At 41.4% G+C, this 24,839-nt stretch overlaps 1 protein-coding gene across 2 annotated transcripts in view; it reads right to left on the reverse strand.

Moving 5' to 3' along the window:
• SPAG16 (sperm associated antigen 16) overlaps nt 1-24,839 on the reverse strand; it is a 444,848-nt gene that overhangs the window by 228,309 nt on the left and 191,700 nt on the right. The window contains exon 11 of one of the 2 annotated variants that reach the window (XM_081878175.1): nt 13,065-13,208. The exons of the other annotated variant lie outside the window; for it this stretch is intronic. Coding sequence (XP_081734301.1) covers nt 13,065-13,208 — 144 coding nt within the window. The remainder of the gene's footprint in view (nt 1-13,064; nt 13,209-24,839) is intronic. 2 annotated transcript variants of the gene reach the window in all.

Below are 24,839 nucleotides of genomic sequence, written 5' to 3' on the forward strand. Positions count from 1 at the left end.
TGAGGCAGTGAATCCAGACTGATCTGAAGATAGGTACTTGATGGTTAACACCCAGTGCTTTTTTTCTGGGAAGACGCAGGGGGACGCACACCCCTAAACATTTTGTGAATCTAAGTTTGGTCTCATTTGAGGGGCAGTATTTCAATATGAATAGGAAAATGAGAATACCCCTAAACATTTTTTAAGAAAAAAAAGCACTTCACACCCAAAATGTTACATGTTTATAGGAACTTAGTTGTTCCATGAAGATACATCTTTAATACTTAGGAATTAAGCACACAGGCAGTGTGGTACTTAGTGCAGCCTCCACGGTCAAGTGCGTTATTAGACAGAACATGGTAATCTAATCTGCTGTACAACAGGACTTTGGAACTCACTGTTGTCTCCATATCTAACAAATTTACCAGAGACCCTGTGGAATAACTGCCATTAAGAACAGCAAGGTCAAATCACATAAGCTAATGCTTTTTTCACAGCTTCAGAATGGATAAAAGTGCTATACTTAACTAGGGCTTTAAAATGGTACTTAGGTTGTCTTTTTAGGAGGTTCTTGAGTCATGAATCTGACAGGGCAATTTTGACCACTAAACCTACTAAGCTGCAAAAAATGCTTTCAAATGTAAATGATACACTAAGCTTAAAGTCTCTCTTTTGAAGTCAAGGAAAAGACAAAGTATTAGGATATTGCAGTATTCTTCCAAGCAAATAGAATAATCTCATAAAACATTAGAAATTATGCATATATTAAGGAGGGGCTGATCTCTTTAAATACAGGAAGCTATCTTTCATGAGCCTGAATCACTGATCCATCTACCTCAGTATTGTCTTCTTCAGGAGAAGGGAGCCATTTTTGCCTGAAAACCACTTTGCCGTCGTAATACCATGCACACCCTTAATACTAATGCCAAATACCAAAGCTATTTCCCATAGAAACAGAGGTATAGATTTCATTGTTAGTAACTCTATTCCTGAATTTTACTTTTTGCTCCACACAGTCTCTCCCCTCCCAACAGCTGCTTTCAGCTGAAAAGCTTTTGGATAGGAGGGGACACAGAGTGACAGGTGAAATCCAGCTGAGGACCATATCTGGCCAATAGATCCAACCCTGGTTTATGGTGACTGCCAGTTCTCCCAGGACTCAGTCAGCTGCTTTTTGATGCAAGTAGATACAAGAAACTGAATTCTGGGACCTTTTGCATGCAAAATCTATACTCTGCCACCGACGTGTCTGCAGTTCTTGTTCTTGTAATGCAGGAAGCTTTCCAAACGGGCAAGTGACAGCTAGCAAGACAGCAAGTGTATATATAACTGGTTCACCCCTACACTCTCCTCCTTTTTCAGGGATCCCATTCCATCCTACTTGGTTTTCAGCTTTTCCTCTGTCAATAGACAGGGTAGGATTCTACTAAGGACTTCCAGTAGTGTAGCTGTGCTTCCCCCCTCCCATACAACCCCCCTGAAATTTGCTTAGGAGGTCCATATATTTACCCAGAACGGTATGCGGCAGAAAGAGGGTGGATAGTTCCATCTGGCAAGGTGAAATGTTTGTGCTGATGGGATGACTGCCATGGGATTTAATAAGTGGTGCTGTGGTCTAAACCACAGAGCCTAGGACTTGCCAATCAGAAGGTCGACAGTTCGAATTCCCGCAATGGGGTGAGCACCCGTTGCTCGGTTCCTGCTCCTGCCAACCTAGCAGTTTGAAATCACGCCCAAAATTGCAAATAGATAAATAGGTGCCACTCCGGCGGAAAGGTAAATGGTGTTTCCATGCGCTGTTCTGGTTTCGCCAGAAGTGGCTCAATTATGCTGGCCTCATGGCCCAGAGAAACTGTCTGTGGACAAACGCCGGCTCCCTCGGCCAGTAAAGGGAGTTGAGCACAGCAACCCCAGAGTCGTCCACGACTGGACCTAATGGTCAGGGGTCCCTTTACCTTTACTTAAGCAAGCTCAGCACTCATTGGGATGTTTTGGGGTCCTCCACCACTTTAATCTTGGGGATTATCTTCATGCCATGGGCAACTAGAGTGGCTGCCAAGAATTGTGCTGCCTTACACTTCATATAAACAAACAAAAAAAAGCTTATATATTTTTGGCATCAGCTTAACTTTTTGAGTTCTCAAAAGATTTTTTTCCTCACCTGACATTGATTTATGAGGGCATTATCATTGTCAAGAAGATTGATTTAGTGTGCTTTTGGGATACCTGTTAAAAATATAACCAAGCTTACTGTTCGAGTAGATAGATTTTACAGCTCTACAGCTTGTGGTTGGAAGGAAGGAAGGAAATGCTGTATTTTAATTTTCAACACCACACATCTTCCTATACATAAGTAGGAACAGGAAACAGACCATGGATTTTCAAAAATTTCAGGAGTGTACAGCTATTATCAGATTAGTGTACTAATGTTGAAGCCAAAACCTTGACAGAGCAGGGCCTGGAATGTTTGTCTGGCACATATGGCCCTTTCAAACAAATATGACATTGATATCTTAGACCTTTCTGTCATCTAAAACAACTCTCCTAAGATAGATTTTATACTGAGTCTTATACTGAGTCACTCACTGGTTCATTTAGCTCAGAACTGCCCAGCGGTGTACCTCAGGGTCTCTTTCCATATTGCTATATGCACTCCACCCTCCAAGTGCTGAGAGATTTCAGGGGTGTCTGCATATATTTTGGGCTTTGTTTCCTTGGTAACTGAGATGGCAGTATCTTTGTAGAATATGGTTTTATTTACACATGTATACAGCCCTAAGCCTAAAATGGAAGGGAACACAGCATTAACATTCCAACAAATCTTGCAAGAAATCTTAAGATTTCTACGGAGCCCCCCAAAGTCATAGCTTTGGACCCAGCTCAGGGAGCAAATCAGGTCTCTGGGATTACAGCCATACCATAAATTTAAAACACATGGCTTCCCCTAAAGAATACAGAGATCCATAGTTTACCCCTCACACAGCTTCAATTCCCAGAAGCTTTAACAACCATATGGCTGTAATGTGGATCTTCTGAGCTCCAGTGGAGACTTGCCCCTGGTCAATTGTTCTCTTTTGCATTTACCAATGACTAGGGAAGAAAGAATCTGTGAGTTATGGTTGTCTGCTTTTATTCATTTTTCCAATCTTAAATTTAATCCTGCACACTTTTCAACAATTTGCAGAACTGTTTTTAAATCTGTCAGCATTTTAGTATGAATTTATTTTAATAAGCACATTTTTTTAATGCAGCTTTGACTAAAGTACACATTTTTACAAGCAATTAGCCTATATATAGTGGATTTTTTATGTTCTTTGTGGGTAACGTTTTTAAACACATTTCTCCCCTATTATTCTTCATTTTTGTAAACCTTGATTAGTTGCAGAACTGTAGTGCAACATTCTGACAAATGTCAGTTTCAAAAGATGGATATTTTGGTTTGTGTATTAATTTGAGAAGTGCAAATTAGGTAGTTTTTCAGTAAAATGCAAACAAAATTGAATTTCTCCCCCCATCCTTACTCACATGAGCAATGGGGCAGCCGTGTGGGTGGGACTCCATTGCTCTCCCAGTTGCTGCCAGTTCCTGGGAGAAGGAGGAGAGGGGCAAGGCACAGGGAACATGGAAGGATGTAGCATGTGGTGGCTGGAGAACAGGCTTGGCTCTGCTGCCATGAGCTGCATAGCACCAAGCTCCCTATGCCTCACCCTTCTCCCTCTTGGTAAGTGGTTGTGACCTGCAGTGTTGGTAAGCCAGGAGAACGATGGATACCCCGCCCCGCCCCCCGGCACTGCCTACCAATTACATCACCCACATCTGCAAGTATCTTCAGCTAGTAGCTGGCCCCTAGCTAGTTTGGCTCATGGATTGGTGATTCCCATCCCTGACATCACTAAACAGAGAATTGGAATGGAACATAATCTTGAGATAGCCACATAGGAAGGGTCAATTTCCAGCCCTAAATTGTTTAAATCAAAATAAAAGCTTCGAAGCTTCTCTTCTTGGAAAGCGCTACACAGAAATATGGAGAACACAATACTGAGGTCTCCCTTTGAAGTCTGACCATTTGTTACCTGAAATTCAACAAGAAAGGAAAAGGTATCCCTCCACCTCCCAATTTTTTTCAGCTACTATACTCTGCAAATTATTAACTCTGTTTGAAGTTTTCTTTTCCTTTATAAAGCTCAAGGCAAAATTCCATTCTCAGAGCTGCACAAGGGATCACAGTATAGACATCCGGTCTACTTAACTGCAGGGAACTTGTTCAGCTCTTCTTTACAAATATCGTAGTGCCCACAGACCTTGTGGGGAGACTGAGGTAGTTTTTAACACTGGCTTAGTATTCAGCTGATCCCAGAGCCCAAATCAGAATGGAGGTTAGCTCTTTTGAAGGTTCAGCCATAATGTGGCAGGTGAATATTGTCATTCGCTGTCCATAATCCATAATTTCAAACTACTGCTAGAATAATGGCTATGACTTAAAATTCCTACATGATTCACTTGTAATGTAATAATGTGATATAAAAATAAGGATTGGGAACATGAGGGTCTTGGAGATTTAAACTAAAGTCTACTTTTTTCTTAAGACATTTACTTTGTAAGTGGTTGCTCAACCTTCTCCCATTTCTCACACCAAGGACATTCATTCATTTTTGTTTTTGGCTAATGATGTTCTAAGAACAATGTACACATTTCAATGTCAGGCCAAAATTAACTGGCCCAGTTAACGTACACAGGCCTATGTAAAAAATCATATAGTATACAGGCCTATATAATATATACAGGTGTATATAAAAGAGCAGAGGAACACACCAAGTCTGAAAGCAGAGAGAGAAGGCACTGACTTCTCCACCCACCTCCTGCCTCTATACGTTCAGTGGTTTGTCTGAATAGGGCTATTTCTCAGTTTATTTCTCTCCTTTTGTGAAGCCAGTATGGTGACAAACAGAAGTATGATTTCATATTTTAGTTCTAGGTTTGGGGTTAGGATGGAGGAAGAGCAAAGAGCTTGTAATCATAGCAGTGTTCCCAACCTTGCACTTAGTCAAGACTACTTTGCAAAACAAAAATCATATGCATTTAAAGGACATTTGTTGTGGTCACTTTTTAAAGCGGCATAATAACCAGATATGCACCTGATAAATTATGACATTTGATTTTAAAAGGGAGGAGCGATATCAGAAAACCTGCCCTTGATTTGTAAATGCCATGCCTGGTTTTACACCTCCAGAGAACTCTGAAGTGGCTACTCTAGTTATCTTAATGACATTTCATTGCTCCTGGCTTGGCCCTTCCACCCAGGCAAGTATCTCAGGACCAGAGATGGCCAGAGACTTGCAAGTCCCAGAAGAAAGAAGAAAGCAGGCAGACCTCTGTGCCGCCTTGATTGGCAGGATCACCTACCAATACCATCAGACCCTTAATGCTGTTTTACAACCCTGGGAAGACTAAGAACTCCAAGGCAGCCACTCTAATTAGCTAGCGATTCTAATTACTTGATAACTAACATTTCTAATTCTGTCTGAGAACAGCACTTTGCTGCTATTTCTAACAAAACTTTTCAGTATCTTGATCCAAAGACATTCATAATGATTCAGCTAGTTTTCATGACCCTGGACATGAGGAATGAATTGGCTGAGCTGATTGTGAATGAAAATAAAGCATTCCCAGTGAGATATATATATATATTTTTTAAAAATGATTATTAAGTCTCAGTTATTAGGAAGCATTTTTATTTATGGTTATTTGTAATGACTGAAAATTAAGCAGTGTAGTCCATATATTCCACAAGGGGGATATAAACAGTTCTTCAAAGCACAGACAAATTAGCTTAATAGGTGTTCTGCCTAAATTCTATAGACCTAACACAGCTTAATTTGTATTGGGGCTAAATTCTACTACTTAAATTAGAAATCTGGGCAGCTTTTGCTGTCTCTGTCAAATAACAGACTGATTATTTGAGAACTGGCTATGTCACCCTGGGCAATGTTTTATCACTCACGTTACACACAAGTATGTGACAGTGTGTAAGACCTCTTGCTTGCCTCCTTTGTTGATTTAAAGGCTGTTATTGAGACTATTGATCCAGCAATGTTATTTGCTTCTTGGTAACATATTTTTCCTGTGAAACCTACTTAAATCTGTAATTCATTTATAAATCTATTCATAACGATGTGCATCCTGCAGTGGCAAAGTAAGCTAAGCACCTTTTGTCTGGCTTGAGATGGTTACCTTAAGACTCCCCTGTGATATTGTTCTAGATAGATGGGAGGATCACACAGCACTATTGTAAGCTTGTAGCCTGCAGTGCATGGCAATTTTCACAATTTTCAAGCAAGAAGCTGCAACTAAAGATGAAGAATTACGGTATATTGTTAAGTGATAATGTGTCTCAAAAACCACTAAAACCAGCACACTTTTATTTGGAAGCATTGGGTAGATACAGAAGAGGAAATTGCAGGGTATAGTTAAGATTTGGTAAGTATTTTTCAGTGCATAGTAATTTTAGCAATTTAAGGTCAGCAGTTGTATTTGAAGGCAAGGACGCCTATTAGGTGACAGTGTGGCACTTTAACCATTAAAGCAAATATGTTTGTCTTCACTAAGCCCAGTCTTATGCACCTTTTTATTTTATTTTTTAATTATTTTATTATTAAATTGTATTAAATGAATGGAAGAAATAAAAACAATACATAACCATACATAAAAACATTTTGTCTACACAATTTTTCAGAATGCAGACTAAAAAAGATTTCCTTCCATTTTTTAATATAATTGTCGTTAAACAAATTCGTATTTTTATTTGTGATCCATACCCCTAAGTAATTTACCTTGTTCTCTATTTTTAATCCTGTTGTTCTCTCTAATTCAATTCTATCTTTCTCCCCCATATTTTTTGTTAACAATTTTGACTTGTCTTTATTCAGTTTAAATCCTGAGACTTCACCAAATTCTTTCATTTTTATTAGTGCTTTCTGAATGCTTTCTACTGGAGTTTCGGTTGTTACATCATCTGCAAAAGCTTTAACTTTGTAACATTGTGTTTCCAAATTTATACCCCTTATTTCTTTATCTTTCCTTAATGCTATTAGTAATGTTTCCAATACTGTAATGAATAGAAGTGGTGATGGGGGCATCCTTGTCTTGTCCCTCTTTCAATATCAAATTCCTCCGTAATTTCATTATTTATAATTAATTTAGCTTTTTGTTTTTTATAAATTACCTGAATTCCATTCATAATACTTTTTCCTATTCTCAAACTTTTACAAGTTTTAATTAAAAAGTCAATGAAACACTATCAAATGCCTTTTCGGCGTCTACCAGCAGCATTGCTATTTTCTTACTTGGTCTCATTTCCACATATTCTAGTAAATCTATGATTACTCTGGTATTATGTTTAATTTGCCTCTCTGGTAGAAACCTGGCTTGGTCTTTCTTTATTATTCTTTTTAACAAAATTTTCATTCTGTTTGCTAAAACACCTGTGAAAATTTTATAATCTATATTTAATAGGGAGATTGGTCTATAATTTTTAATTAATTTCGAATCTGCACCTAGTTTTGGGAGGAGGGTTATTAATGCTTCTTGCCAAGAATCTGGTATTTCTCCTTTCTCTAGTATTTCATTCATAATTAATTTTAATTTTGGTGCAATTATTTCTTCTAGTTTTTTATAGTATGTCACTGAGACATACTGGTCCTGGTGATTTCCTTTCTTTCATATTTTTTATCACTTTTTAATTTTTTCTAATTCAATATTTGAATTTAAGCTGGCATATTCCATTTCATTAATTTCTGGTAAGCTGTTCTCTAACAGATATTTTTGAATTTTCTTTTCTTCTTTCTGTTCCGCTTTATAAATTTTTTAATAATATTTTATAAATCTGTCTTTAATCTGTTCCGGTTCAATAATTTCTTTTTCTTCATCTATAATTCTATTTATTACTCTTTCTATTTGCCTTTCTTTAATAAGCCATGCCAACATTCTGCCGGGTTTATTTGCCTGTTCAAGTATCTTTGTTTTGTCCAGATAATTTTTTTTTCAACTTCTCTATTGATTAAATTGGATAAATGAGTTTGTAGATTCTTTATGTGCTGGAGTGTGTCTTCATTTTTGGATTTTTTACTAGTTCTTTTTCTTTCTCTCTTATTTATCTCCATGATATTATTTTCTTTATTTATCTTTATTTCCCCCATTTGTTGTATTGCATATCCTCTCATGTAAGCTTTACTTGCCTCCCAGATTATTTTCTTGTCTGTACCATGATTTTCATTTATTTCAAAAAATTCTTTCAATGTTTCTTTTGCTTTTAATACCCTTTGTTCGTCTCTCCATACCTCATCTTTCATTCTTCACCTCCCCTTAGTATGACTTTTAAATTTCATGTGAGCTGATACTGCATTATGATCTGATATAGATCTGTTCAATATTTCCGCTTTATCTAAATTCAACATCAATTTCTTTGATAACCAAATTGCATTGATTCGTCCCCCATATTTTTTTTGCCTCTGAATAGTAAGTTATATCCTTAACACTTGGGTTTTTTGTTCTCCAGGCGTCATATAAATTAAAATTTTCAGTTAAATGAAAGAAGGAGAGTGGTAGTCTACCTGAATTATATGTTCTGTCTCTTTGTGTTCTATCCATTTCTATAGATGTCACCCTGTTTAAATCCCCCTGATTACTATATTTTCGCCCACATAGTCCCATAGTCTCTCTTCTAAATTCCTAAAAAATTCATCCTTTCTATTGTTCAGGGCGTATATTCCCACCACTATATTTCCTTCTTTTGTTAGTATTTCTACACCTAAAGTTCTGCCTTCCTCGTCCTGAAATAACAATTGAGGCTAAGCCAATACCATTCATCACCTGTAACCAATAAAGTTGTGGCCTTATTTAGCCCATTAACCTTAATAATTGTGTCATGTGTCTTTATTTCCGGGGGGGGGGGGACTCACCACGCAATAAAGGAAGAAAAGACAATCTGTATCATAAAATATGGTTTCAAAATTAAAAATAATGCTCCTGACAACACGTTAGGGTCAACTTCTCTTAATTTGCTATGGATCTCTGAAAAAAAGCCATCCTGATTGTAGCAGCCTAACCATTATTTCCCTTCAGTCCTTGCTAGAAAAGCCCACCTGGTTGCTGCTCAGTCACTTACAAGGATACACTTAGAAACCAAACATAAAGTTAGAATTTAAATCCTATTAAATGCTGCATTCTTAGTAAAACCCTAAATTGGAAGAAATGTGTGAATTCCATATTCATATATTGAATGACTTCAACGACGTACAAAAATAACAGCAGCTTTTTTCCTATTCTTTCAATACCATGCGGTGAAAATAAATTCAGACTGGCTTATTTTAATTTTAATAACTGAGTGAAAAAGAGGAAAGCCTTTTGAAAAGTGTGTTGGTCAAAGACTAATGAGAAATCCTTGGAGGCCGAGTCACTGGATGCCATGGCAACAATACAGGATCAAAATCTTATTAGTATGCCCAGCAGCGCTACAAGGGGTAGTGTTCTCTTCCAATTGCCCCCGCCCCTTTATTCCATAAATTACTTTGATGTTCTCAAGACTGGTCCAGTAGGAACTACATTACATAATCGACTAGAATATTTTGACAGACATGCATCTATGCCCCACCCTCCCAGAAGCAAAACAACCAAACATACTAGCGACATGTATTAAAATGCTTAGTTCTCACTGAAGTATAAACGTCTGTCAAGAGTACGGCTGGTGGGAATCACATGATGGATAGCTCCTCCATACTAAAACACTCAGTCATAGAAAACTGGTGTGTCATGTAGAAGAGTTCTAGTTTAGCCTTCTACCTGAGATGCTAGTTTTTTATGTGAAGGGTTCCTCGCCCTGCAAAAAAGTGGAAGAATGTTCAGTCATAACAGACCCGAAAGGTAAAGGTAAAGGACCCATGACAGTTAAGTCCAGTCGCAAACGACTCTGGGGTTGCAGGCTCATCTTGCTTTACAGGCCGAGGGAGCCAGTGTTTGTCCACAGTTTTTCTGGGTCATGTGGCCAGCATGACGAAGCTGTTTCTGGCGAACCAGAGCAGCGCACGGAAACGCCGTTTACCTTCCCGCCAGAGCAGTACCTATTTATCCAATTGCACTTTGACGTGCTTTCAAACTGCTAGGTTGGTAGGAGCAGGGACCGAGCAACGGGAGCTCACCCCGTTGCAGGGATTCGAACCGCTGAGCCCTAGGCTCAGTGGTTTAGACCACAGCGCCACCCACGTCCCTACCTGCCACCTTAAGGGGAGCCCACAAACATTTATACCTCAACAGTAAATGTGACAAAGTTTTTGCTGGTTATTCATATGTGTAATTTAACACACACACACACCTATATCTTAGGATTCATTGCTTCAGTGTTTACAAGTCCCTCAGTCTCAGAGTCACAGAATTGCAGAATAGGAAGGGACCCACAAGGGTCATCTAGTCTAATCCCCTGTAACACAAGAATCTTTTGCCCAACATGGCGCTCGAATCCATGTCCCTGAGATTAAGAGTCTCGTGTTCTACCAACTGAGCTAGCTCTCAAGCTTGTCAACAGTAACCCAACCCTTTCTGCCATGTGTGAAGTCGCTCAACAGTAACTCCTATCTACTCTTCCTTTCCTTGCCTCTTTTCCCATTTCCCTTTGGGCTCTGCCTCTTCCAACTATTCTTCTAATTTAATGTTATTATTCAGTCATTCATAAAACTTACAAAATGCAATAATACAAAATGCAACGTAAGCCCATTACTCAATATCCAAGCTCTCCCTGCCTCTCTGCCACCCTTCCTGCCTACAGTGAACTATGGCTCATGCTCCAAGGTTCTGTGATAGACTCCCCACTCCCTCCATCAAATTGACCATACCCTTCCTCCATAGAAGCTGCAATGTTCACAGCATCAAACAAATGGAAGTGGGGTGTATTGGGACAGGAGATCTTACCTCACAAGGCAAGCTGTAACTCCTGATCATGGGATGGGGGGGGGGGGGAATTCAAAACAATCCCTCGCCTCTAAGCCTCCCTTAATTCAAGTAGCCCATAGTTAACAGTTAAATTTTAGCTACAAGCCCCAGGAAGGACAGCCCACTGCCAAAGTTAACATACAGATGCAGCAGCTATAGCTACAGGATGGCTTGAGGAGGAAGCCTAGTATGTTGGGGGGGGGGGGAGGAAGGAGAATGCCTTGTTACCATCTTCTCTAATTTGCCTTGTACACACCTTCTCTGAGTGGAATAACCCACCACCCACTGCTGCTGCCACACTAAAAAGCTGCTTCCTCTAAGTTTGTACAGAAGTGGCAGTGACCTGCTATTTGTCCAGATGCCATTTTGTTCTTAAATTTTTTTAAAAATCTCCAAAAATATTCCCAAACATTTAATGTCATACACAATTTTCTGAAGAAAAAGTACTTCTAGACTTCCCACCTCATCTTTCCTGAGGTGGGAAAGTCTTTTTATTTTTTTTTACTTCTTTTTATTAGCTGTTTTTACTTCTTTTTATTAGCTGTTTTGCAATATGTATGTTTATATTATCTGAACTTCACTATCATTAAATCCACTGCTTATATTTAAAATCCTGCCCACAACTTCATGTATGGGTGATACTTTGATAGATAATCCATCAATGGTGTTCCTGATGCCTTTTCAATGGAACATCTGATCCTGCTTATACTGGGTAAGATCATGGGTCTAGTACTGTCTACTCTCCGGGGGTCTTTGGAAGAGATCTTTCCCATCACTAGAAATGCTGGGGATTTAAGTTGGGAGCATCTACATGCAAAGCACATGCACTGTGGCAGAACTATGAAGCTGGGAAGGACTCATCACCACCAGATCCCAGATGCAGTGGTAGTCTAGTAACACTAAGCATTGGTTCCTCCTATCCACTACCAAGATGTGGAACTGGAGAGAAGACAGACTCTGTCTGTTGCACACAAGGAACCTCCCAGGTAAAGTGACAGTCTGCAGCAGAAGCAGATGCCATTTGGCCTGATGTTTCAGTGAACAAGCAAGTCAAAGGAGTGTATGTCAAGGTGTCGCCAGTGCAACCAAGGATTTCCCAGAACAGGGCAAACAATAGGAAGTAGCAGTGGCAACCTTTGAAGAAGCAGGGGAAAAGTAAGAGGCAAGCAGAAGCAGAAGGAGGGCTGAGCAGGAGGGAAAGGGTAGCAAAGGAGTGGAGAGAGGGTATCAGATGAAAGGAGAGATCATCCCCACCACTGTGTGTGTGGTGTGTGTGTGTGTGTGAGAGAGAGAGAGAGAGAGAGAGAGAGAGAGAGATAGAGAGAGAGAGAGAGAGAGAGAGAGAGAGAGTTGACTAAGCAACTAATAATGTCCAATTCAGATGACTCTTAGATCTGCTTGTCCTTAAGATTTTGAATGAGCTCCTTTCTCTGACTATAGAGTCTTATGCTAATAAACCACTCACATGCCCAGTTAATTGTGCAAATAAGCAGTCAAAAGGGTTTATGAAATTGCCCTTAGTTATACTGAGAGAGAGAGAAAGAGGAATGAAGACTGTCTTTTCCCGAGTAAAACTGCATTACCTGTCTGATTTCTAATGGTAATTAAATGCAATGAGTTGTTGGCTATCTCAGTGTCTTAAATCACTGCTTCTTTTTCTTAAGTCATGGTGGGAGAAGTTTTAGGGAAAGGTTGATGCACTTGTTCTCTAGGTAACATGGGAGAGAAAATAGATACCATTTGGACAAATAAAATAAACACTTAAAAGGGCAATTGCAGTATTTATAGGTGATTTTAAGTATGCATCTAATTCAGCCTTGTGATAAGCAGAGAGACTGGCATGGAGAGATCTGAAAAGCTTATTACACTTTGTGAGATGCACAAGCATGTGGACAAAAGTCTGAAATGTACAAAATACTGAAAGCAATCAATCTTAAGTCAACACAGTGAAAGGCAAAGGAACATTTATCTACATGTTTGGAAATTCAGCAGAAGGATCCACTCAGAATAGAAAGTCATCAGAGCAGACTGGCTAGAAAAGGCACAGCAAACAGGCACTTTCCCGGAAGGGATTAGGACTGGTTCACAATGCTGCTTTTACTGACCTTGGATGGAAGCAGCACCCAGAAAGCCAGTCAGTATGACCTTCACCCTTCATGATGATGTTCCCATTGGGAAAGGCCCACATCTTCCACAGGCGGTCATCACTTCCAGTAACAACAATGTCTTTCCTCGGATGTAAAGCCAAACTGTAGGGAGCAGAGAGGAGGGGTTGAGAAATGAAATCAAAAGAACCATAGTACCCCAGCAATTTGTTAAGGCATTTGCTTCAAGAAGGAAGTTCCATCAGCTACATTATACCTACCATACAAACACTCTAGAAACACTACAGATTTTTTTAAAGGTAAGGTTCCAAATATTAATAAATAGGAAACAACTCACTCCTAATGTCAATGTTTTGAATGCTGAATCCAGCATAATCATTCAGAACTTCAAAATACAATCAAATCTTACTTGATGTCCTCATCATACATCATATATGTAGCAAGTACTCTGAGAAAGGTATTTGCCCTTTACCCTGGGAGACTGTGAAGGAGATATCTGCCCCAAATCCTCTAATCTGAACTGGCACCTAGGCTAAGGTTACCAGACATCCCCGTTTCCCAAGGACAGTCCCAGAATTTACAAATCAGTCCCCATACAAAATCCACTGGAGTTGAAAAGTGTCTCCAGGTTCATTGAAAAAAATCTGGTGACCTTAACTTAGGCAAGGAAGGGAGAATGCTTGAGAAACAAACCCAACCCACTCCTTGGCTTATTGCAGACTTGGGTGACGGGCTGCAGGAAAGGGCTCTTCTCTAAGGTCCCGTTTGTAATTTGTAATAACTTCCTTTACTCTTTACCCCCTTTCCCTTCTTAAATTGATATTTTCCTATTTAAAGAAGATTAAAAACAGTTAATTCATTTCTCTGAATCCAAGTAAAAATGGCACAAGTCCTTTTTTCAGCTTGCGCACATCCCACTGTCTTCAATAAGCCTGTGTGTATATGGAACATTATCTTCTCCCTGTCTTTCTCTAGACTTCCTTTTAAACACCTTTTAGAAAAAGAAAAGGCCACAACTATTTTCTCAAAGTGCCTTTGTAATAATCTGTAGCAACTGGTTGGTAAAAATAACATGTATAGTATATCAGAGAAAATAAGCTCTTGCCACTAGAATGTAACACACAATGCAGAATTCATAGGGTTTCCCCCCTCTGCCTTAATTACAGGGCTCCTACGAAATGTGAAAGCTGCTCAAGAGTCGTACAACCAGAAGTGAATACCATTTAATTAGCAGCTGGGTTGGTGACACAAGTATGGTCGGGCTGCCACTTGCAAAGGGAATCACATTCATTCCTCAAAGGGTGCCATATGTGTAACATTAATTAGGTGCCCTTGCTTTTCTTTCAGCAGCTCAGCAATGTAAAAAAGTTTTGCTTTCTTTTTGTTCACGGGATCTAATTATTTCCAGTACAGAAGCCCCTGTAAACTCAAGTGAAAGTACTTTAAGAGGCCATTCAGCCATGTCAGCATTCCCCCCCCCCCCCAACTGCAGAAGGGGGCAATGCAGAGGATGTCATAGTCATTTTCATCTGATGCATTTCTGTGGACATTGCATTATTTGGAATTGTTTAACTCTCCTTAAAAACAGCGGTCGCTAACCTGCAGCCCTCCACTTGTTGTTGGACTCCAACTCCCATGAATCCTGAGCAGCCTTGCCAACAGTCAGATATAGGGCAGGAGTCAGAGTCCACCAAGAGCTGGAGGGACACAGGTTAGCCTCATTGCTATAGAACAGTGGCTAATTACAGTGGCTAATGTGGGTGTGGTTTTGTTTACAAAGCTAGGACTAGCTTCAGTTCATGCTACAATTCAAGATATGTTATCAACTCTGAAGCATAAATACTGTATACCAATAACTGAAACCGCTTACACCTCCAAATTGAAAATCACTGTTACTTGGGCTCAAGTAACACCCAAGCGGTGCCACCAGATTCAATGGAATTGTCTTCATGGGTAACATGTATGTCTAAGCTATCTGTGAATGAGAAATATCCAACGCAAGGCTACATGGAATTGCACCGATTCCCATCATTTCAGCAGAACACTTTGGGCCACTGAGAGAGATTGCATAAAGGTCTACTCATACAGATGTGCGCAGGCATGAATTGTGTGATCCTAATGAGATGTTTAAGCCTCAGCGCAAACCTGCTTCTACAACTGTGATTCCCCGCTGCGCATGTACTTTGACACTGAACATCTACACAAGACTACACTGGGCACCCAAGTGTTTGGATAGAACAGAAGCTAGAGATGCTCAATATACATAATCAGTGATGAAGTCATGATAAACAGCCTGTGGCATCAGTTGCCTAGATCTCATCCCACCAAAGGCTTCTGTGTCTTTAAATTATTGTAACCTTGAAAAAAAGCTTCACATCTGGTGGGGAAACAACTTGATAAACTTATCGCTGCCTCCGAGTTATTAAAGGAATAAGAGAAAATAAAGGAAAACATTTCCTGAATCACACAAATTTCACATTTCCCCCCGTGACTCCCCATTATTTTTCTCAGGAAGACAAGGAAAAGGAAAGCACCTCCATTAGCGGTTTTCCCTGATGTCTACGGCCAATACTGAAAGCAGACTTCACCACCTTTAAATGGGTCTTAAAGTCCCACCTTTTTATTGCTGCTTTTAGTGGCTAGTTTGTGTTGGATTTTTTTTTGCTGGGTATTGTTGTTTTATACTAATTTTAGTAATATTTGAAATGTAATGAGATCTGGTTTTATATTATTATAAAATTGAATTATGATTTGATGTGCATTGACCTGTCTTGAGTATCACACTAAGCGAAACCAGAAGCACTGATCTGGTGCATTCAGAAGTTAAGTCTCATTGTCCCAAGAGAGGCTGCATTTTTTCTATTTCATGATTTTGCACTGAAATATATAATTAGACTTTGGTACTTTGTGGTGGTTGTGCAGCATGTTGTGACCAATGATCGTTCTACAATTTACTGTTGAAGGTAAGGGTATCTATTAGCTTCCAGTTAAAAAAGCATGACAACTTATATTTTGTCTGCTTTCAACAATGGTTACCTCAGCGGTTACTAATAACATTCATCAGGTTCTGCTGGAATATATATATTTTAAATAGAACTGGAGTGTTCAAATGTGAAACAAAGCAGACATTTTGTGAGGTAAATTACAATGATTATTTGACTTGCTAATAATTTTTATTGTGTGACCTTTGGCACTTTTCAATGTATATGTTTTCTGAGAGCACAGAAATATTAAACTGTCTTCTTTTTCAATAAAAGGAAAACAGCTGTTCCCAAATGCAATTTTAGCTTGACCAACTTGAAACAAAGCAGTTTCTATCTCTAGCTTGTTTGAGATTAACATTCATCATTATTGTTAGCAATTCCCAGGTTTCTCTTGCATGGCAGCTTTTTCACAGATGGTTAGAAGCACTGCTGCGTTCTGTACACACTTAGAAAGAATGTGACACAAAACTTGCCACTTGGCAAGTTCTGCTAAATTACAAAGGTTTATACAAGAAGGTATTTCCAAATTGATTAAAAAATATAGCATTGACCTGCCAATTCAAATTCCTAAATTAATATGAAAATTTAAGGCATTACCCTTTTCAAGGTCACCATTAGAAATGGAAAAAGATATATCACTTCCTATTTTCAATATTATGGGGGCCTGATCCTGCGTATATGCATTTAATGGCCTATGTTGCTTCTGTGCACGTACACACACACACACACACACACACACACACCCCTTCCTATGCATTATGAGATTAGAAGTGGGCATCAGACGTGTGTGACATCTCCCCTTTCGTTCCTGTCCCTACTTCATACTCCGTGAGCGGAAGGTACTGTCCAAACTGCAATAAACCTTAATTTGGATACTTGACCGAAAACTTGTAGTAAAAGTTCGAACTATGGATTGACAAAGGATTTATAAAAATAGTTATGAAGGAGATGCAGAGGGGGGAATCATTACATTAAGATCCACAATGCGGGGAGGGGGGGTGTCAAAAGGGATTATATGTTTTTTAATTCATTTGTTTATGTTAAATGAAAAATGCAAAAATAACATTTATAAAAAGGAAGTATTTTGATAGCAATGATATAAAAGATCCATGGTCAGGGTAAGATAGGTGCAAACTCTCTTCCTATGCAGCCTGGCCTTCCCACTATGACAGGCTGGAAGAAGAAGAAGATGGGGCTGTTAGCCATTCAGTTCCAACAAACATTGGTTACAGATACAGATAGGTAGCCGTGTTGGTCTGCCATGGTCAAAACAAAATAAAAAAATTCCTTCCAGTAGCACCTTAAAGACCAACTGAGTTAGTTCTAGGTATGAGCTTTCGTGTGCATGCACACTTATCTGAAGAAGTGTGCATGCACACGAAAGCTCATACCTAGAACTAACTCAGTTGGTCTTTAAGGTGCTACTGGAAGGAATTTTTTTAATTGGTTACAGAGCCTGCTTTGGAGCAAAACAGTCACAATCTCCAGCTCAGACATAAGCCAGGGATCATTGTTTCTCCCATATGCTTAGCAGGAGCAAATTGCCCCTGTTCAGAGTGTTAGCTATGGTTTACTGGGTTACTGGTTTACTGGGACTGGAGAAATGGGGTCAGAGTCTGAAGTGGGTTGAGTGACTGGACTTCTGCTCAAGAACTAATGTTCCCTTCAGCACACAGAACTAGTTGGGCAGTGCACTGGCTCTCTTCCTTGTCCAGTAAGGTTTAATCAATTATAAGGAAAGAGTAATATGAAATAATAATAATAATAATAATAATAATTATTATTTATTATTTATACCCCGCCCATCTGGCTGGGCCTCCCCAGCCACTCTGGGCGGCTTCCATGGAAACCAAAAATACAGTAAAATATCACACATTAAAAACTTCCCTGAACAGGCTGCCTTAAGATGTCTTCTGAATGTCAGGTAGTTGTTTATCGCTTTGACATCTCGTGGGAGGGCGTTCCACAGGGCGGGCGCCACTACCGAGAAGTCCCTCTGCCTGGTTCCCTGTAGCTTTGCTTCTCGCAATGAGGGAACCGTCAGAAGGCCCTCGGCGCTGGACCTCAGCGTCCGGGCAGAACGATGGGGGTGGAGATGCTCCTTCAGGTATACTGGGCCGAGGCCGTTTAGGGCTTTAAAGGTCAGCACCAACACTTTGAATTGTGCTCGGAAATGTACTGGGAGCCAATGTAGGTCTTTCAAGACCGGTGTTATATGGTCTCGGCGGCCGCCCCCAGTCACCAGTCTAGCTGCCGCATTCTGGATTAGTTGTAGTTTCCGAGTCACCTTCAAAGGTAGCCCCACGTAGAGCGCATTGCAGTAGTCCAAGCGGGAGATAACCAGAGCATGCACCACTCTGGCGAGACAGTCCGCTGGCAGATAGGGTCTCAGCCTACGTACCAGATGGAGCTGGTAAACAGCTGCCCTGGACACAGATTTGACCTGTGCCTCCATGGACAGCTGTGAGTCCAAAATGACTCCCAGGCTGCGCACCTGGTCCTTCAGGGGCACAGTTACCCCATTCAGGACCAGGGAATCCTCCACATCCGCCCGCCTCCTGTCCCCCCAAAACAGTACTTCTGTCTTGTCAGGATTCAACCTCAATCTGTTAGCCGCCATCCATCCTTCAACCGCCTCCAGACACTCACACAGGACCTTCACCGCCTTCACTGGTTCTGATTTAAAAGAGAGGTAGAGCTGGGCATCATCCGCATACTGGTGAACAGCCAGCCCAAACCTCCTGATGATCTCTCCCAGCGGCTGCATGTAAATGTTGAAAAGCATGGGGGAGAGGACAGAACCCTGAGGCACCCCACAAGTGAGAGCCCAGGGGTCTGAACACTCATCCCCCACCACCACTTTCTGAACACGGCCCAGGAGGAAGGAGCGGAACCACTGTATGACAGTGCCCCCAGCTCCCAGCCCCTCAAGACGGTCCAGAAGGATGTTATGGTCGATGGTATAAACGCCGCTGAGAGATCCAGCAGAACTAGGAAACAGCTCTCACCTTTGTCCCTAGCCCGCCGGAGATCATCAACCAGTTCGACCAAGGCAGTTTCAGTCCCATGATGAGGCCTTAATCCCGACTGGAAGGGATCCAAATGGTCCGCTTCTTCCAGGCGTGCCTGGAGTTGTTCGGCAACCGCTCGCTCAATCACCTTGCCCACGAATGGAAGATTTGAGACTGGGCGATAGTTGGCCATCGTGGCCGCATCTAAAGATGGTTTTTTAATAACTGCCTCTTTCAGCGGGTCTGGGAAGGCTCCCTCACGGAGGGAAGCATTCACCACCCCACGAAGCCCATCACCCAGTCCTTCCCGGCTAGCTTTTATAAGCCAGGATGGGCAAGGATCAAGGAGACAAGTGGTTGGTTTCACTCGTCCAAGCAGCCTGTCCACATCCTCGGGGGTAACAGATTGGAATTGATTCCACACAACTTGACTAGACAGAACTCTAGCACTCTCCCGCCCCGGCCCTGCTCCCACGGTGGAGTCTACTTCTTCCCGAATCTGAGCAATTTTATCTGCAAAAAACTTTGCAAAATCATTGCAGGAGAACATGTGGCCCGTACTGGGCCCCGATGTTGCAGGTGGTTCCGCTAAATTGTGAACCACCTGAAAAAGTCTCCTGCTGCTGTTTTCTGCAGATGCAGAAATTCTTCTTCGCCGTCGCTATCACCACTTGGTAGGCTCGACGTTGAGCTCTAACCTGTGTCCAGTCAGATTCGGAATGAGTTATCCGCCACCGGTGCTCTAGCCGTCTCAACGATTGTTTCATTGCCCTCAGATCCGTGGAAAACCACGGGGCTGTCCGGGCTCCATGCAATCGGAGAGGGTGCTTCGGAGCCAGTCAATAGCCCTGGTTAACTCCACATTCCAGCGGGCCACCAGGGAATCGGCTGAAAGGCCATCAACATGGGATAAAGCATCCCCTACCACTCCCTGGAAACCATTTGGATCCATTAAGTGGCAGGGGCGGACCATCCGAATCGGTCCCACCTCCCTGCAGAGGGGATGGGTCGCAGAGAAGTCCAGTTGCACCAGGAAGTGATCTGACCATGGCACTTCTTTCGTTTCGCTTTTACTTAGTGTCAGATCACCAACATCCATAGAGGTAAACACCAGGTCCAAGGCATGTCCGCGGCTATGGGTTGGGCCAGACTTATTCAGGGACAGCCCCATGGAGGCCATGCTTTCCACGAAGTCCCGAGCGGCCCCTTGTAAGGTCGTGTCGGCATGGATGTTAAAATCCCCCAGGGCAACCAAACTAGGCGTCTCCAGGAGCATATCCGCCGCGACCTGAAGCAGCTCGGGCAGGGAATCCTTGGTGCAGCGGGGAGGTCGGTACACCAGGAGGAATCCTGTACTGCCCCTATTGCCCAACTTCCAGAACATGCACTCAGAAAACTGGGTCTTCCCAATAGGACGCCTGGTGCAAACTAATGACTTCCTAAAAATCACTGTAACCCCCCTCCCCGCCCACGTGACCTGGGTTGCTGTGTGTAAGAGAAACCTGGTGGACAAGCAGCGGCAAGGACAGGCCCATCTGCTTCATCCAACCAAGTCTCTGTTACACATGCCAGGTCAAGTCCTCCATCCATGATCAAGTCATGGATGGCAGTGGTCTTATGAATCATTGACCTGGCATTGCACAGCAGCACCTTCAGGTCATGTGGGTATCCCTTGCTGATTCTAGTATCCATCCGGCCAGGACCAGACCCGGAGGCAGGAATAGTCCTCAGACAACGACTAAACCTGCCCCCTCTGCAATGACATGGTCTGGTCTTAGCGTAACTCCTCCTCCTACCCGTGATCACTGAGATCGGTTGTCCCAGTGCATCCCCCCCCCCCCGGTGGAACATGCCCCAGCCATTTTGCGGGCTGGGGCCCACTCCCCGGCAGCCCTGACCCCTCCCCTTAAGAACAAAAGAACACCTTAAACAAACAAACAAACAAACAAAACCAATAAAGCAATACAAACAAAAAACTGTAAAAATTACAAAAACATCAAAAAAATTCCCCAAGCCCAACCAAACATCCATCCCACCCCCATCCCCCACATACAAAAAATCCAAAAGAATCCAAAAGAAAGAAGGGTTTCCGAAAATCCAAAAGAATCCAAAAGAAAGTAGGGTTCCAAATCTCAGCAACCAGAACAGGAGTCTTGGTTGACCACAAACTTGACATGAGCCAACAGTGTGACGCGGCAGCTAAAAAAGCCAATGCAATTCTGGGCTGCATCAATAGGAGTATAGCATCTAGATCAAGGGAAGTAATAGTGCCACTGTATTCTGCTCTGGTCAGACCTCACCTGGAGTACTGTGTCCAGTTCTGGACACCACAGTTCAAGAAGGACACTGACAAACTGGAACGGGTCCAGAGGAGGGCAACCAAAATGGTCAAAGGCCTGGAAACGATGCCTTATGAGGAACGGCTAAGGGAGCTGGGCATGTTTAGCCTGGAGAAGAGGAGGTTAAGGGGTGATATGATAGCCATGTTCAAATATATAAAAGGATGTCACATAGAGGAGGGAGAAAGGTTGTTTTCTGCTGCTCCAGAGAAGCGGACACGGAGCAATGGATCCAAACTACAAGAAAGAAGATTCCACCTAAACATTAGGAAGAACTTCCTGACAGTAGGAGCTGTTCGACAGTGGAATTTGCTGCCAAGGAGTGTGGTGGAGTCTCCTTCTTTGGAAGTCTTTAAGCAGAAGCTTGACAACCATATGTCAGGAGTGCTCTGATGGCGTTTCCTGCTTGGCAGGGGGTTGGACTCGATGGCCCTTGTGGTCTCTTCCAACTCTATGATTCTATGATTCTAGGACTGGCACATCCTATAATTGACAATGCCTTTATGAATGGATGGGTTTCATTTCAGCTTGAAACATTTCTGCCTTTATTTAAATCTAATTTTGGTGATGAAATAACGTTTTTATGCTTTTATTCAGTTGGAGGTTTGACATTTTACAGATCTGAAAACTGTTGTGTATGATATCATCGAAAACATTTCTTTTAAGGTCAAAGAATTACAGTTTTCTGACATTTACAGTGATAATAAATTCTGTATTTCTAGCCATTAGGTAACAAGGGGTTTCAACTACCTCATAAATCGCCTAATGATTTGACATTGCCCATATTGCACAGATTCAACAGGACTCTCGTACTGCATGTACATTTCTCCTGTGTGCTATTATTTCTGACAATGCCTATTCACACTACCCATACAGATGCTACTTATGTGATGAACATATTTCCCAATAACCTTGTCTCCATTGTTCTATGTTATATTTTTATCACACTTATTTAAAATATTTAAATCCCACTCATTCACAATGTTCAAAGCAGCATCCAACAAAATTTTAAATCACATTAAAATGGCAATAAACAAACTGCACTACAGACACTTCTAAAAACCTTTCATTTCTGCTGAAACAGAACATTGTCATCTACTGTTTTAACATTCAGTTGGAAGCCACCCAGAGTGGCTGGGGAAACCCAGCCAGATGGACGGGGTATAAATAATAAATTATTATTATTAATTATTATTATCATTATTATTATTATACCTGCTGCTGCCCAGCCACAACAGACCTCAGAGGCAGGAGAGGCCAGCCAACCAACCAAGTCTCAGGAGGTTGCCTGGAGGCAGAGTCCCTATGCAAGGTCCAGTCCAGTCCTAAGGTCAGGAGTATCTCAGTTCATGTGGTCAGACAATCCAGGGGTCAAGAAAGCCGAAGGTCCAAAGTCACAAGAAGCAAGAAGCAGAAAGGTGTGGTCAGGTGTTTCCAGCAACTGACCGAGGCTGGGAACCCTGCTTAAGAAAGCTGGAGCCAGTTGGTTCTCATCCAGAGCAAGAAGGCTGATAACCAGCAGGTGGAGTCACTTCACCTTCTCCTCCTTCAGGCTCAGCAGGTAAAGGCGACTCCTGGCCCATGACACACATCTCACCCAGAATCCTGTTTCCCAGCCTCAAAACTACAACTGTGAAGGCCAAGCTACATCTGTGACATGCACATTTAGTTAAGAGCCTCGGATTTAAGATCTCCAGGTTGATGGACTATTGGAGGTTGATGGAACTGTTGGTAGGGGCCGAGACCGGGGAGGGGAGACGGTGGAAGAAAACTGGGAATTTAAAATGTATATATTGAGATTTTTTTAAAAAAATTTTTTAATGAAAAATGGAAAAATCGTGGAATGAAATTTTTATAACCCTAGGGGAAACGTCTTAAGAGAATAAGTTCAAATATATCAGTTTTAATGAGAAATAAGATTAAATAAAGTAAAAATGGATGGATAATTGGTGAAAGAGAGAATGAAAAATTGCAGGATATCAAGATAAATTATTGGGATAAAAACAAGATGAAGGATTTGCTGAAATACCTATCTGAACTAGAATATAAAGAGGGAAGGTGTGAGGAAGTCAAGGAAATAAGTTAAAGAAAGGAAAATATGTAAAGGTTTGACTTGTTCTTTTTTCTTTTTGACTTTTTGACTGTATGTATTTTTAATTTTTTTTTTCCTGTTTTCGCTCTTTTACTTTTTCCTGGATGTGATTTGCTTTTATGTACTGTTTTGTTTTCTTTTTTGATTCTTTTTGTAACCTTTAGAATGCATTAAACAAAATTTGGCATTGCAGTATTAACCTCTACCTTACACTCCTCACTCAGCCAACACTTACATGTTTTATATAATCATTAAGTGAGATAGTTCCCTCTTTCTTAAACATTGTCAGTACTTTCTACCTGTGTAGTTGTATATATAGAGCAATATTTGGGTATTTTACCAAAGTCGACCAGTTACTGTATATGAATGTACAGTGGTACCTCTGGATATGAACAGGATCCGTTCCAGAGCTCCGTCCGCATCCTCAGTAGAACGTAACACGCGTCTGCGCAGGTCATGTTTCACCACTTCCGCGGATGTGCGTGACATCATTTTGAGCGTCTGCACATGCGCGAGTGGCGAAACCCAGAAGTAATGCTCTCTGTTACTTCCAGGTCGCCGCGGAGCGCAACCCGAAAATACTTAACCTGAAGCTACTTCAACCCGAGGTATGACTGTATACATATTGTATTTTCTTCATCCTTATGGAAAATATGTAGATGCAGTTGACATTCTGAAATTTCTTCTATTACTATATTTCTTTTTGATAAACCGTGTCCACCAAAAATATAAATATGTGCCTCTTCGTCACATTTGTTTCCAGGTTTCACTAGAACTCCACTCAGACTACCCAAAGTAAAAAGCGCAAAAAATCATTACCCTGAAATCACTTGTTTTTCTTATGTTATTTATTAAAATATTTATAGTCCCCTTCTCAAAGTTTCCTGTAGCGACTATATATACCCGTATTTTTCGCTCTATAACACGCGCCAGATCATAACACGCACATAGTTTTTAGAGGAGGAAAACAAGAAAAAAATTATTCTAAACGAAACAGTGGATGTATGATTTTTGTGGCTCATGCTGTGGCCACAGACATGTGATCTGACGGTGAGTTTGGGGTAGCCTGAGGATCCATGTGGATCCATGCTTTGTAACCACATTTTTGCACCACTGTGGCCCCAGGCAACAGTGGGTGCGTGATTTTTTTGGTGCAAGCTGTAGCCATGGACATGCTATGTGATCTGATGGTGAATTTGGGGTGACCCAGTGCAAAACTCCTGAGGATCCATGTGGATCCGTGCTTTGTAACCACGTTTTAAGTGGGGAGGGAAGGAAAAGCACTCAAGGGACAAGGAACACGCGTGGGGTGTGTGGAGAAAGGATGCTGCTAATAATGCAGAAGAGGG

The sequence above is a fragment of the Podarcis erhardii genome (assembly GCF_964252035.2).
Source record: "Podarcis erhardii genome assembly, chromosome: 1".
Lineage (NCBI taxonomy): Eukaryota > Metazoa > Chordata > Lepidosauria > Squamata > Lacertidae > Podarcis > Podarcis erhardii.